Source organism: Alligator mississippiensis, chromosome 6 (genome assembly GCF_030867095.1).
Source record: "Alligator mississippiensis isolate rAllMis1 chromosome 6, rAllMis1, whole genome shotgun sequence".
In the NCBI taxonomy this organism is placed as follows: Eukaryota; Metazoa; Chordata; order Crocodylia; family Alligatoridae; genus Alligator; species Alligator mississippiensis.
In genome coordinates this window covers 17145970-17160961 of record NC_081829.1, presented here as the reverse complement: position 1 = coordinate 17160961, position 14992 = coordinate 17145970, and the positions used below count along the sequence as shown (strand labels likewise).

The window sequence follows — 14992 nt, the reverse complement described above, 5'->3', positions numbered from 1 at the left end:
CACACCTGCAGGTTCAGGTACCCAGGTTGTGTGCCACTGTGAGCAGGCTTGCCACAACACTGAGGCAAGCAGCAGCTGCAGAGTCACTGCTCTAAGGGGTAACCTTGACCTTTTGTGCTCCCCTTCCCCTTTCTCCCCAGTCTATAGCCATTCCTTGAAATCCTGAAGACTGGTAGGACCTCCCCAGTGGTGTTACAATTTGTTCACTTCATCTCTAGGCAGGACCCAGGGAAGAACTAGTTTATCACATGTTTACATTAACAGTGTTTGCCCCTCCTCCGTATGTGCAGCCAGAAGGCCCATATGCCAGCAGCACGGCCAGGGCCCTAATGCCATTGCAGACAGGAAGGTCTCTTACACCAGCCTACTTTTAATGGTTCTTATTTGTAAATATTTTTATAAATGTTTAAATCAGTGATGTGGAAATAAAAGCCTGGGAGGAGAGTGTTTGACTGCAGCCTTGGGAGGGTTGGCATCCCAGGCTGCTCCAGGGCAAGGGCATAGGTTGCACCACCTAACTGCAGCACTAGAAGTCACAAGAGCAGATTCATCCACCACAGCTGGAAAGGGATCTTCAGCAGCAGCTTCCCTCTCACTCTGCAGCTACTACAGTTCTACTGAGGATAAAGAGCAGACCAACATGGGAGGACTGCCAGGATGTGCCATGCCTGCACCAAACCAGTGCCTTGTGCCAGGGTGAAAATGCAGCTCTCATTGGTGATGTTGGGGCTTCTGGACAGAAGATCTATGCCCACCTTTTCCCCTCCATACCCTTGTGCCTTCTGCCTCTGGTCGGTTGTAACACTGCACCTGGGATAATGAACAAACCAGCAGTGAAAGAACAGAGTCCAGTTTAATGTTAAACCAGAGTAGCAAGCCCAAGGCTGGGCTAAAATTTTATTTTAAAAAAACAACTTAAAACCTTCCATTTTTGTCTCAGGAAAAGCTGTGACCCTGCTCCAGCCTCAGGACCAACAGGCCTTTGGCCGCATAGCAAGGACATGAAGCCCAAACAGTTGTGCATAGACAGCACAATTCCCAACATAGGAATAGAACTCATGCTACACTTCCCAAGGGCCCTCAAAGGGCATCCTCTGCTCATTCACAGAAGGGGAGGACAGGCCCATCCCGCAGGTGGCAATGGTCCAAACAGAACAGGACTCCTATATGGATACAGTGCTTTGTTTCCAATTAGGCCTTAGCCATCCAAAGGCCTATTCAGCACTATTAGACCTTGCCTCAGCTGAAATTCAGGATTTAGGGGCAGTGAAACAATGTGGCTACTGGGGCCCAAGGCAGGTGATGAGCATAGAACTGGGTTTCTCATTTGCTGCGGAAAAAATGCAAACTTTCCCCTTTAAAGGGAAAATGTGTGATTTTCTCTTCTAAAGGAGAAAAATGCAGGAACCCCATGGGTTTCCTTTTGCAAGCTGGCAGAGTTCCAGCCTGCAAGGAGTTGTTTGGGGCTGGGGGTAGTGGGAGAAGAGCGATGTGCAAGAGGCCAACAATACAGTCTCAGACAGTGTGATGGAGAGCAGTTCCAGCAGCTGTCTTCAAGCAAGTCTATGGGGGTAGGGGGGCACAACTTGTGGCAAGATGGAGGCAGCAGCTCACACTGCACCCACACGGTGAGGGAGGGAGTGGGCCAGGGTTGGTAGCTGGGGCTGGTGGTGCTGCTGGGGGAGGCAGCTCCCCACTGCCGTGTGCTCAGGTGCCAGAGGTAATGCATTGGAGGGCATGGGGAGGAGGGCATGTACCCCAAATTTTGGCACCCACAGTGGGGCATGGGGCTGTAGCCTGGCTGGACTAGCACTAGGCAGGAGCTACGTACCCCTGCAGGCCAGAGGTTGGGACCCAGCACAGGACAGAGCAGGGTGGTGAGACTTGCTGCTACCGCTGTCACAAGCCCCACAACAGCTGGTATGATGCCCCCTGCCTGCCGCCACAGTGGGTGCAGCTTGTGTCCCCCAACTGCAGGGGCAGGCAATGGGCACCTCACCATGGTGGCGCAGCTGGCACAGGGCTCGTAGTGGTGGCAGCAATGAGTCTCGCCACCCCATGCCACCTTCCCATACCAGGCTCTGCCTGTTGGGCCATGAAGGCAGCCCATGCCTGGTGCTGGTCTGGCCAGGCTGCAGCCCTGTTCTCCACTGTGGGCGCAGAAACCGGGGGGGCCTCACGTCCCCACGTCACCTATAGCACTGCTTATGGTCAGTCACCTTTCCTGCCCCCACAACTCCCCCAGACCCACACACTGCGGGGCACTGATGGGGATGGGGGGCTTGGGTTATCAGGGCATATCAGGGTTTCTCAGCACCACAAAGCAGCAGTGGGAAGAGCCACAGCTGGACCTGCATCCTAGCGAGGGAAGGGGGCAGAGGGAGTTCTGTGTTCAACTGATACCCATAAATACAGTGGTGTTTCATTTTAATGTTGTGAAAAAATGTGGATTTTCAAAATCCATGTATTTCAAAATAGCTATATATTTTGGCGTTTGATTTTGGATGTTTATTAGAAGTTTGGATCTTTTAACAGAGGAAACCAGAATTCCATAGTGATGAGGTCTGCAGCCACATATATAAGGAGGGAAATGGTCTGGAATATCCACAGTTCCATCCAGGGTAGCAGAAGAAACATCTACCCTGCTGCCACCCCACCTAGGCAAGAGGAGACGCACGTGATTCTTGCAATTATGGAAAATAGAAGCCCTTGGGCTACTGCCAAAGGAAGAAAAGGACAGCTGCAGAAGACTCCCTAGGCAGCACCAGTGCTAGGTGCATGTCTCTCCTCCCTTGTTTCCCAATCCCAACACAGGTACATGGAGCTGGGTAGGGTACAGGGTCTCAGTCCAACATCACTTTACCCAGCTCCCCCTTTCGGAAGGTGCGCACGAACTCATAACCAGCTGCATTGTAGTCAGGTGCAATCACATTCACATCCCCTGCAAGAGAAGGCCAAGGTTGTGGAGGGGAGGCTGCCAAACATGCAGTCCAGCCTTCCTGACCCATTTCTTTCATTGGGCTATAGAGCCCACAGCTGCCTGATGTCCCTGGATTACGCACCTCTGGGCCAGGGGTGGGGCTGGCTCTCCCTGGACCCCAAGTAACTGCCTTGTGAGATCAGGGCTTTCATCTTCCTTCCACCGCAATTAACCTCACAGGGCATCCCGGCTTCCTTTACCTCCCCCCCACATCAACCTCCCACCACCATGAGAACACCTCTTGGATATTGGGGGCACTACCCCTCCTGATGACCTCTCCTGTAGGCTGGAGCACTTGCCTGTCCCTGTGAGCACCTTCACTTTACGAGTCTTGCCCAGCTTCAGTGCCACTCGCTTAAGGACGCTCTCAATGTCATCGCAGGGCGCATCCAACCCATAGCGCTCCACGTACCTGTACAGAGACAGTGTATGCAGGTCACTGCCCACAAGGCAAGGCAGCAGCATGTGTGCTACAAAAAGCTCTTAGTGCAGAGATGGGGCACAGAAGGGCTGGAGACAGTGCAGCTTCCAAGCAGGGCTCACCCCCAACCGCTAGCTATGGGGAAGGCTGCTCAGGGCTGTCGCCTTTCCCAGACAGTCCATGGGGAGCAGCTAGCATAACCATGGAGCACCCATCGCAACATTCAGTGTCTGCTCAGGGGAATCAGTGACATACTGCCACATCCCTTGGGTCTCTGGGACCCTGCCAGCCATGAGGCAGACAGGGCACAGGATTGGGCACTGGGAAAAGGGCATCTTCAGCATCACCCTCTGGAAAAGGCTGGGGCTCCTCCTGTGCTGGATGGCAGCAAGAAGCTTGCACAGGGGAACTATGCATGTGACACAACAGAGTGCCTTCCCCAGGGGGGGCCACAAGTAAAGGAACTCAGAAACCACCAGTCCATCTGCTCCACAAGCCCTATTCACTGGTGACCCACTCCAAGGAGACTTTCCTGTTGTCCCTGTGAAGTCATAAGCACGGATCCTGGTTTTTTCTGTTTAAAAATCATAACTTCTCTGATGGAAAAATGTGGATCATGGGTTTTTTAATGATTAAAATGAAATGCAACTATATATATAGGTTTCAGCTGAACACAATGTTTTATTGATATATTTACAATTTTAAAGCATTTTGGAAGCCTACCAGTGCCACAATCACTATAATAAAATAAATTCTAAATACCTATACATTTTGGTGTTTGATTTTTCCATGAAAAAACCCCCAAAATCAGAGCTTCCCCTGCCACCTTCACTCACCAAGACACAGGTTCAGCTGTGGCTGTGTCCCCCACTCCCTCCCACTGCTTTGGGCTGAGCAGCCCTAATATACTGGTATCCTGCCTATGCCATTGCTCCTTGCTCCCCAATCATAGACCCCCCTGGCCCTGCCGGAGCCTGTCACACTCCCCCAGTTGCCAAGGCTATGGGGCCAGGGACCCAGGTCCAAAACCCCCGCCCCTCCAGCAGCACCCAAGCCCCAGCTGCTGCATGTGGGAGGCAACAACTGCTGTAGCAGAGCGTGAAGCCCAGCTTCCCTTCCCCAACAGATGGCATAGCCCATTGTGGGGTTGGATGTGGGCTGCCTGCTGTGAGCTTAGGCTCCCCACCCTGCTGCCCTCCCCCTGGGGACTCTGCGGCCCAGTGGACAGGACCCAGCATGGGAAGGCAGAGCGTAGCCAGGTGGGGAAGCTTAACGCCACCACAGGGAGCTCTGCACCACCATGGCAAGGTGCCCCCTGCCTGCCCAGCAGCAGCAAGGGGCACAACTGCACAGCCACCCTGTCTGCTGCCAAGTGGGTAGGGAGTGCCTTGTCATAGCGATGCAGGGCTTGCAGTAGCAGGACCGAGCTTCTCCGCCCGGCCCCGCTCTGTCCTGCCAGGTCCCACCCGCTGGGCTGCGGAGGCCCCAGGGGGAGGGCAGCAAAGCAGGGAGCCCAAGCCTGCAGCAGGCAGCCCACATCTACCCCCTCATGTCCTGTCTGGAGTGCACATGGTGGCAGGGAGCCAGCCCCCCACTCCACACACCCCCAGACAGGCTACCCATGGCTCTGTCCCACTCTCCACCTGGGCCCTGTGGCCATGCATTCCAGCCCCAGGCCTCAAGCCCCACATACTGCCCAGGCTGGGCAGCATCCCCAGCCCTGCCCAACTCCCTCCCTCAGTACAGGGGCCTCAATTCCTCCCCCCTTTCTACCTCCCCCCACAATTTACCTGTGGGGAGCTGCTCTGTAGACTGACTGGCAGCCATGTATGTGCGCACATGCACATGGCACCCCTTGACTGACCACCCTCCTCCCACTCCGCCCAGCCCCTTGCAGGCTGGAACTCTGCCAGCCTGCAAAGAGAAACCTACCTTTTACCACATTTTTCTCCTTTAAAAGGAAAAAAAATCTGAGTTTTTCTCCTTAAAATGAGAAAATCTAGGTTTTACCATTTTTTCCAGGGTGAATGGAAAACACAGATCCCAGGTCATAAGTACTGTTCCTCCTTGGGGCCAGCAGGGGGTACTTAAGGCAGAAGCACCAAGCTCATTGTCTGCCCATCCTGACACCCAACTTCTATATCCTCCTGCAGCATTCACCACCCCAGCAAGGTTACCCTGGAGCCAGAATAGAGTTTTCACAATGTCTGAACCAAAAGCTCTGACTTCACCTCTGAATACAGCTGCCCTGCCCTGTACACATGCTCTGCTGCCTCCTCCCTCCCCACAAAAGCAGCTCACACTGAGGCACCACTGACCAGGATCACAAGCAAGAAACACACACTCCCATTTTGGGAGAAGAGTGTTCCCACCTCCCTCTCCTTTCCCCAAGGAGGTCTCTTTGCAAAGGGTACCTCCCCAGAGCAAAGACTCCAAGCAAAAGCTCAGGGTGGGAAGAGGGCAGGGGCATGACCTTCCAGCCAATCCAAAGCAGCAAGTCCCAAGAGCCTTACTTGAACAGCTGGTGCTTGTTCAGGTTGTACAGCAGATAGTCAGCCATGACATCCTCCCCAACCAGGTAGTCCCGGATTGTCCCTAGGAAAGAAACAGCAAAGCTGGAGCTCCATCAGTATCAACAGAGCTGCAGACAACCGTGGGCACCAGGGCTCCAGCATCCCATTAGATTCTAATCCAAGAGTGCTCCTGCCATATGCTCCAGAGCTGGCCTGACCAGCCTGATGATTTTGACAAGTGTTATGTTCACACTGAGGGGGAAATAAGGAAAACTACTACTGCTAAGTCACACTGGCATAGCATGGTACATATCTGCTTCTATCTTGGGCTGCAGTTTGTTCAAAGCAAGCAAGCAAGCTATTAGAGGCTCCCCACCACCTTGTAGACTTGGATTAGCTACTGGAGTTGCTTGTTTGTACACTCCGGGCCCTGATACAAGTTACACCAGTACAAATATATGTTGTGCATCCAGGTTCTGAGGCACTCCTCTCACCAGACATCCCTGCCTCTAGCTCATGCAGGCTCAGCCTGGCAACAGAGGGTGCTTCAAGACAGGGGGCGTGTCTACACATGCACTTTAATATGTGTTAGCCTATTTTAATGCCCATTAAAGCATCACTAAAAACATGCTATTTAGTTAATGCGTTTTATTAGTGCCTCACAATAGAGGTATTAGATTTAATGTGCATTAACTAAAATATGTTAATTCACGTGTAGACACAGGCATTGGCTTAGAAGGAAGGGGTGGTGAACCCCACTATTTCTATTCCTAGAGACCAAGTCTTCAGGCAAGATCTGCATAGATTACATGGCCAGAAGCCACTCTCCTGGAAAGACGCTGTCTGACAGCAAAATCACAGATAACAGAGCTAGGGGGGAGAGCAGATGGGCTGAAGAACAGGCATGCTAATTATGTCCCCTCCTCTCTCCTAGGGCATCAGCTTGTCCCAACCTTGGTTCTTCAAAAGCAGTGCCACAGCCCCTCCCAAGTGATTCTGAAAGCTGGCAGTAAGGCTGCCTCCACAGTGCCAAGCTGGTTTTCCCATATCCCACTGAGATATGCAATAACAAGCTCCAGGGCCTCACAATAATGTTCCTCTTGCTAGGCCCTGCAGCCATGCCAAGCATCATGACCTTGGTATTGGACAGAGCACAAGGAGCCAGACACAACAAAGAAAAGCATCCAGCCAGAAGCAGCCATAGCACCAACGTCCATCTTACCACATAGTGCCAGCTTCAAGCCAGTCTCCACACTCCCTATTCTTGGAGACAGCACCCCTGGGGTGTCTATCAAGTACATCACGGGCCTCTCTGAGACCTAGGACAGGCAGACAGGTTTGTTACATGACAGTGTGGGATCCTTGGTCAAGCAGCTCATTTCTCATTCATGACCCAATATTGCAAGCAAAACTTGGGTTGGGAATGGAAGGCACATTAGAACTGAAGAGTCCAGGATCCATTCACCCCCACCAGCCATTTTGGCATAGACAGGTACTGGCATGAGTGTCTCAGTTCAATTCTTCCCCAGACTATCATAGACAATCAGCATGGTGGGAACACTCTTGATGAACAGTCCCAGTTTCTCACCTGGCAACTGACCAGAGGCCCAAGCACCTGAACTATAAAACAAATAGAGGGCAGAGGACATCAAGCCATCTCCTCTTTTCCTTCTGCATGTGGATTGACGTTTTGTTGTCCCTGGTTTCACTGGGACACGTTCAGGATGACTGGATGTGGGTACGGTACTCTTGACCCTGAACCAATCCTCAGAGTTCTTCCTCCAGACACTTTTGGGGTTGCTGGAAGCAGCCCAAGATGCAATACGAAACCTTGGTAGAAATCACTTACCAAAGCCACTGGGCTTCCCAGGGCTGGCATAGAAGATGCATCAGATGACTTCCTATCTCCCAAACCCTGTCTAGACATCAGTTCAGTGCAGTCCTGGCCTGCAGACTTATATTCCAGTCTGATGTTATATCACCCAGAGCCAAGCAAAAAGCTTCTCTTTAGATCCTGCAGCAAGGTAGCACGTTGCAGGTTATTTCTAAAGTGACTAACCCTTTTGCTGCTAAACTTTTTGCTTCACCCACCCTCGTCACCCAGCCTCCTTGCCATTTCAAGTAGTTACCATCTACTGATCCCACACCCGTGGGGAAGTTTCTCCCCATAGACACCCTAGAACCCACTGCTGGCTTTGCCTGAAGGAGTGGAGTCCCAAGGATTGTACCTGGATTTTGGTAAGCACAGCCTTGGTGATCCCTGGCTCACCACCAACTTGAGATGCCTTCCCTTCAGAAATGGAGAGAGAGAGAGAGAGAGAGAGAGAGTCAGAAAACAAAGCCGCACCCTGAACCTGGCTCCAGCACACCAAAACAGGCTCTAGCACAGTCATCCCAAGGGCAGGCATGGGCACATTCATTTCATCAATCTTCCCAGAAGTCACTGCCATCCACGTGCCTCCCCTGACTAGAATCCAAGAGCCGTGCTCCATACATGGCACCTTCCTCATAGCATTTTGCAGTTTCCCATTCTCTATGTTGCTACATAGAGGGCACCTGACAACTTCCTACCAGGCCCTTCTGCTGCCAGATTGGCTGCAGGGAGGTTGAGAACCAAACAGGGCCTGCTTCTTTTATCTCAGCAGAAGGCTTCCCAGACAAGCACTACCTCAACCCATCCCCTGCTTGCCTGGACAAGATGGCAGCACAAAGACTGTTTCCCATGGCAGAGCCAGCTGAAAATTGTCACAGGTCTCAAACAGTCTCTGACTGCAGGCTATGTCAATGCTTGATGAGCGGTTTTTCCTGAAGTTGGGGGCAGAGTTACTGGGAAGCCCAATCACCTGTAAACGGGCTCCCTGCATCTCAAACTCCTTCTAACCCAGTCCACCCCAAGGCCTGCTGTCCCAGACACCCATGTCTGGGCATTCTGTGACCCCGGGGGGCAGAGGCACTCCCCCTCCAAGCCATGCAGAGGGACAGAAAGGCACACAGAAAATACCCTTCTTGAGATGCAGCCTCCGCAGGGCATTGATGAGTGAGGATTTTCCCACGTTTGGCACCCCAATCACCATGATGCAGTACTCCACATTCTGGAATCACAGGACAGATCAAACAGATTAAGCACTCCATCTCTCCCAACACAGCCTCATTCCATGTCCCCAGGTCCATTCTACCAGTCAGTAGGGAAACAACAGCAGTGATGAAGAAAACTTGTATGAATTGGATCTGCATGGAACCAATGCCACTCAGAATCCATTCACCTGGGGAATAGGTGCCAGTGCACTAGTTACATTTACATTCTTGGCTTAAATTTCCCTTAATTCTAGGCACTACAAAGGGGGAAGCCAGTTTAAATAGCATTTATAAAGAAACTGATAGGGCAGTGTGAATCCAGCACAACCCCACAGGAGTCGCTCGCTCCACACTGCTGCCAGAACAACTGTGAGGACAGTCCAGTCCATCAAGTTAGAGGCAAGCAGAAGTATGTGCTGTTTTTCTAGTGTCTGAGCCTGCAACAGGAAGCAAAGCTCACAACACTGCTGCAGCAGCCCCAGTAGTTACATCACCTGCTGACCCCAGTGGAAACAGGGGGGTCAACTCCTTTGGGTCCCCAGTCTAAGGGGCATGTCTCTCATTCATGCAGCCAGCTAAACCCTCAGCTGACATTGCCCTTCTGGAAGTTATGCCTGGATCATGTCAGGCTAGGACTTCAAAAGCACTCCCTTAGACACATTTGCTACACATTCTTCCTCTTGCCCATTAGCTCACCTCAGCTCTTTGGTAGCGCTGGTTGCTGCTGACCAGCTCCGTGATGAGGGGAACTACCTGCAGGGATACAGTGAAGGTCTTTATGCAAAGCATGGGTATCTTTTTCCCCAAGAAGTTTTCGTTCTGTTCTCCATGGCTAGTGCCTTGCAGCTGGGAACAGAGATTCCACAGTTTCCAAGGCTAGGGGTGCTCAACCCCCAGCCCACATTTGGTCCCTGGCACTATGTCATCTGTCCCACGGGGCTCCCCACAGAGCTGAAAATTTGAATGCGGGGGAGCACTGGTTCCCTGTCAAATTTACAGATTTGTGGGGAACCCCAGTCCCTGAACAGGTGCCTGATCCCAGCAAACGGGGGCCAGCTGAGGCCATATGGGGCAAGGTGGAGACAGCACAGGGTCCAATCTGGCCTGCAGACTAGTTCTGCGCCACTCATCTGGCCCATGGGGCCAAAAGCTTGAGCATCACTGTCCTAGACAAAAGGAAAGCCAGGGCTGACTCTGCAGCTAGCTTGTTCTACACTCTAGCTTTAACTGACCACTTGTTTCCCAATGCAGGAGACTGCAGATATAGAGGTGTGTGGGGTTGGGGGCGGGGAGGGCATACTCCCTAACTAAACCTCTCTACCAGAAGTACAGCACCACACAACCTTTATAACAGCAAAGGAGAGGACACAGGCACATACTTCACACACATAGTAAGTATTAACTGATTACTATTAAAGATACCATTAGCACCATGCTACGAGAAAAAAAAGCTTTCCTGGTAGGATGGGCTATAATTTAAGCCTCTTCAAATGGGGACTATTCTTTCTGTTGATTAGTACAAGTGACATCAAAATCTCTGCACATTAACAAAACTGAAAGGTGAAATGGGTATATTACGACCAAACCCATGTCCTTGCATGTCATCCAGAACACCTGCCCTGACTGCTGGCAGACAAGGTTCCTTGGGTGAATTTGATATCTTTTATTAGACCAACCCAAATAGTTGGAGAATATTTATTAAGCAAGCTTTCGGGTTCAAAAACCCTTCATCAGGCTAAGGAAGTTTCAGCAGTTAGCGTGTGCTCTTCCTGGACAGAATGAAAAGTAAAGGGGCTGGGCTGGGGAGTCAGTTGCCAGTTAGATTATAATGTATCAAAAAATCCAATGTCTATGTTTAGTCCATGACCTCTAGTATCCAGGAGGTTGATGAAATGGAATGCCCGGACTGCTGACATTCATCTGGGTTCTCACAGGAAATAGAGACCACTACCATAACAAGATCTCTTTTGAACCACAGTGGTACATGGCCCTGTAGCAACTACAGATAACTTGAATTTTCAGTCCTCCAACACCTTTCCACACGGCACCCCCACAGCCCAGACTACAGCCCCAGGGGAGAGTTGCACAACTATGAGGCAACTCTCCCAATCCAATTCTTCAGGGAATCTGCAAGAAACATAACAGAACCATTACCACAGGAGGAATGCGTGGGGCCTATTATCTGGAATCCTTCAAGCTACCCCAGCAGAAAGCTGAAAAGGCAAAAATGCTTTGGTTCCACATAAAAGGCAAAGACCCAGATGTGCTAGCTGCTGAGTGGATCCCAATTAATAGAGAGTCCCTTTTGCATTCAGACCTCACAGGGCATTGCTATTCACTGGGAGATGTTACCTCCTTGATATTTTCCTCTCTCTCACAGTCTGTGAAGATGACATTTTTGAGGCCTTCCTGTTTCAGCTGCTCCAGGATTCTCTAATGATAAAAGTGAGAAGTTTCTACATAACAAAAAATAGCACATGATACCCCAGACACTGGCCAGCATCAGTCACAAAGACAAACCAGGATACAGCTGCTTATTTGTTTTAAAGCTGGAGAAGATGCACAGCAGCAATCAGCTGCTCTTAAGTCACCTTCTGGAGAGAAGATGACAGCTCAAAGACTTGTTTGGCTTCCAGCATCTGCCAGAAAGTGTCCTCATTAGGGTCACCCTGCCTTAACCCCGAGGGATAGTTTCTTTGGCTTCCACGGTGACAAGATGGTCAGGCAAGGCTGAAACCAAGTTGTGGACAAAGCAGAGCACCAGTGGGTGCTTATCAGGCTGTCCCTCATACCACAAACCAGCTAGTCAGATACTGGTGGGGACAGCTGCCAACTGTTTAAGGGTCTCCCTATGGGCAACTTGCCTCCCCTCACTGAATGCAGCGAGTCAGAGGATCCAGAAAAAAGGTTCAGAGAAACCTAACTGAGAGGCCTCTGGAGAATTCAACCCCCAGAAACAGATCAGGAAGGATGCCACCTGTTCAATGCTGGAGAGAGATGGGCCTGGGGGATTTTTAGCATGATCTCAGACTCTGTCCTCCTTCTCTAGCACAGCGTTAGAGCAGACTGAGTTGGCTCACTGGGCATGGTTCTTGAATTAAAAGAGCTGTCATTTAACAGCTGCTCCCCATGGGAGGGAGATGGGAATGTCATCTACTTCTGATCTCATCAAACTCCTTGCCTCTGGGCCAGACTGGTTTCCTTTGGCCCAGAACAACTCGGTGCAAGGAGGCTGGGCGTGGGGCAGTACCTGTTGGGCTGGATCAAGGTGCACAAGATGTTTCTCTGGCCACAAATCAGCAGTGCTCTCTCTTTAGCTCTGCCATTCTAGAATCAAACAGGGGATCTGGTGCTTGAGAGAGGAGGTCTATCAACACACTTAGTGCCTAAAGCCAGTTAGGACACTTAACACAGGGCCAGCCAAAGTATAACTCAGATGCACCACAAATTCCAGGGATTTGAGAAAGGAGCGCTAGAGCCAGAAATTATAACGTGCCATGTACAGAGATGTGTCCATCTACCCAGAGCTGGGGAAGCAGAGTGGCAACATCTAAACAGAATCAGGGACTCAGGACTTTGCTTCTGAGGCTGCATGTCGACTGAAGACCCACTGTACTGTACAAGTTACAGATTCTCCTACCCCATAGGAACAAAACTACCAGCTTGCATAGGCTATGACCATGCCCTCAAGGTGCCCAACAGCTAAGACCTTTGATCTAAATGTTTTTTTGACATGTGCCGATCAAAAATACCCCTCCATTTTCTAAGAGTCTGCCGCTCTGGGCACCGATGCCGTAAGATGCTGGTAAAGGAAGAGAGAAGACTTTAACAGGGTTCTTACGGATTTCTCCTTTAAATCAGCCAGGTCCATTTTGTTCAGTAGGAGAAGGTGAGGTCTGACTCCCAAGGCTTCCTGGAAGACAGGGTTCCGGCCCGAGAACGGGATGTGTCGCTACTAAGGAAGCTGAACAATGGAGGTGAGCTGGAGGGCACCGAGGCAGGAGTACACAGGCGCTCCCGGCTCCAATGCCACCTGCCCCGTCTGGAAGGTGGGAAATAGACTCACACTTTTCAGGGGGTGCTTCTAAAAAAACCCAACTAATTCCTGCAGCCACCTCATTCAAAACCACACCGGACACTGAGATTCAGAGAGCAGGACCCTCGACACCCAGCTCTACTAGGACGAGGCCGCTCGGAGACCGCAGAGCTGCCCTCGCTGCGCTCCCACAACCGCCGGCGGCAGGGAAAGGATATGCGGGCATCGTGCACCTCGACGAGGCAGTCCACCTTTTGCAGCTTCCCCTTCATCTGCCGGAGTCCTAAGGAGAGAGGACAAGAGGCAGCCCTGGGGGCAGTGGTAGTGGCAGAGCCAGGCCGGGCAGCGCGGCCCCCGGGGGGCAGCGGTAGGGGAGGGCTGGGCGAGCCCGGCCTGCCCTCACCTCTGGCTATGGACTGCCGGGGGCCGGGGAGCTGGGCGCGACCTCCGCCCCCGCCAGCAGCCCGCCCCGGCCGCGGCACGGCGCTCACCTTTGGCCATGTGCCCGGGGAACCACATGGCCACGCTGCGACCCCCGCAGTCGAAGCTGTCCCGCCAGGCCCGCAGCGCGCCCCGCACCAGCCGCATCCTGCGCAGCAGCTCCCCGCGGCGCCGGAAGGGGCGGGGCGGGGACACATGAGGGCCGGTCCGACCCCGCTAGGACACCGCCTCCTCTTCCCGGCGGCGATGGCGGAGCGGCCGGGATCCGGCGCGGGCAGCGCGGCCTCGCCTCCCGCCGCCGCCGAGGGCACGGAGCAGCCCGCCGCCGACACCAGCCCCGGCCCCGGCCCCGGCCCCGGCACGGCCGCGCCTGCCCAGCCTCCGCCCCCGCCCCCGCCTGAGCCTGAGCCTGAGCCTGGTCCCGCCGCCTGGCCGCTGTCGCTGCTGGACGACGTGCGCTACCTGATCGTCTGCACCAACTGGTACTAGAAGGGACCCGGCCCGCGGCCAAGCCCCCGCCTCCCCCGGACAAGGCGCCGTGCGCTGCCGGGTGCAGGACGCGGGGGAGGCCGGGGAGCTCGGCTGTGCTCCGGCCCAGCAGGCCTCGTGCTGTTTTGCCCGAGGACGCGGCCGTCGGCGCTGCGGGTGGCTCTGCCGCCCCGGCCCGCTCTCCGCCGGGCTGCTCCCGCGCTGATGGACGTGTCCCGCGGGCCCTGCCCTGTGCGGCTGAGAGAAGACTTGGCAGCTGCGCGCAGTCCTTGCGCTTGGTGAGGCATCTCCTGCAAGGGTGTATGACATTGGCTGCACCTACAGCTTTCCATCATTTAGTTTGTCAAATGGCATAAAGTGCACGTGGAAACTCATTGTGGCAGGGTGGGTAGTGAATTTTAAGTGATCCACAGCGTCAGGTTGTGGAGAGATTTAACTTTACTTTTTTTTTGTAAAGGGTGGGGAGCCTTGTGCCAGTTTAACTCTTCGCCCCCCCCCCCCCAAGTACAAGTGAGCCAAATCACAGCAACTTTAAACCTGTACAAAACAGGGTTACAGTAGTTCAGTTCTACTCTTACAAGTGTAGGAGCAGATAGTGTCCAGGCTCCTAAGCTGGAAGGATCTTGTTTCTCTTAACATTTGCAGCCTCTAGAGATTCCCAAGGGAGGAACTGAGCTTCACTGCTGTTCCTTTGCTGCGCTTCTTGCTAGGTAGCTATGGCCTGGCTGTTTCATGTTGGTTGGTCTTTGGTAACTTCTGGGCATGCTGTGTGAGACCTTCCTGAGCCACATCTTTTGCTTCTTTTGCAGGAACACAGACCCAGAACTAAACCTGGGGGATTTGTATCCCTCCCTAGCAATAACTGTTGCCTTGATGAAATGGGACTGGAAATGGGCATGGGCCAGAAACCACAGCCTGGTCTTATCCGTAGGGGTGTGGGAAGTCCATGCCATAAGTTTTGCTGCCTGTATCCTGGAACACAAAGAATAAAATAATCACCTTTTGGCAATGTCTGTCCTGTCACTAGACTTCTAACA

General features: G+C 52.7%; 1 protein-coding gene and 1 long non-coding RNA gene across 4 annotated transcripts; one reads left to right on the top strand and one right to left on the bottom strand.

Annotated features, from left to right (window-relative positions):
- Positions 1-350: 350 nt before the first annotated feature.
- MTG1 (mitochondrial ribosome associated GTPase 1) lies at positions 351-13648 on the bottom strand. 3 transcript variants are annotated; one of them, XM_059729662.1, is made up of 11 exons: positions 13517-13641; positions 13245-13308; positions 12831-12936; positions 11342-11422; positions 9686-9742; positions 8916-9006; positions 8143-8204; positions 7137-7233; positions 5915-5996; positions 3280-3392; positions 835-2941 (listed from the first exon to the last, which is right to left on the bottom strand). In XM_059729662.1, the coding sequence occupies exons 1-11, from the start codon at positions 13611-13613 to the stop codon at positions 2844-2846; spliced, it is 948 nt and encodes a 315-aa protein (XP_059585645.1). In that variant the 5' UTR covers positions 13614-13641; the 3' UTR covers positions 835-2843. The 3 variants fall into 3 exon arrangements, with proteins under 3 accessions (XP_059585646.1, XP_059585645.1, XP_059585647.1); XM_059729663.1 differs by lacking the exons at positions 835-2941; positions 3280-3392 and adding an exon at positions 351-810 and having other exon boundaries at positions 13517-13648; XM_059729664.1 differs by lacking the exon at positions 9686-9742 and having other exon boundaries at positions 13517-13642.
- A 318-nt stretch (positions 13649-13966) lies between these two features.
- LOC106738083 (uncharacterized) lies at positions 13967-14964 on the top strand. The gene is made up of 2 exons (XR_002090812.2): positions 13967-14339; positions 14601-14964. It is a non-coding gene; the product is annotated as an uncharacterized LOC106738083 (long non-coding RNA).
- Positions 14965-14992: the final 28 nt, after the last annotated feature.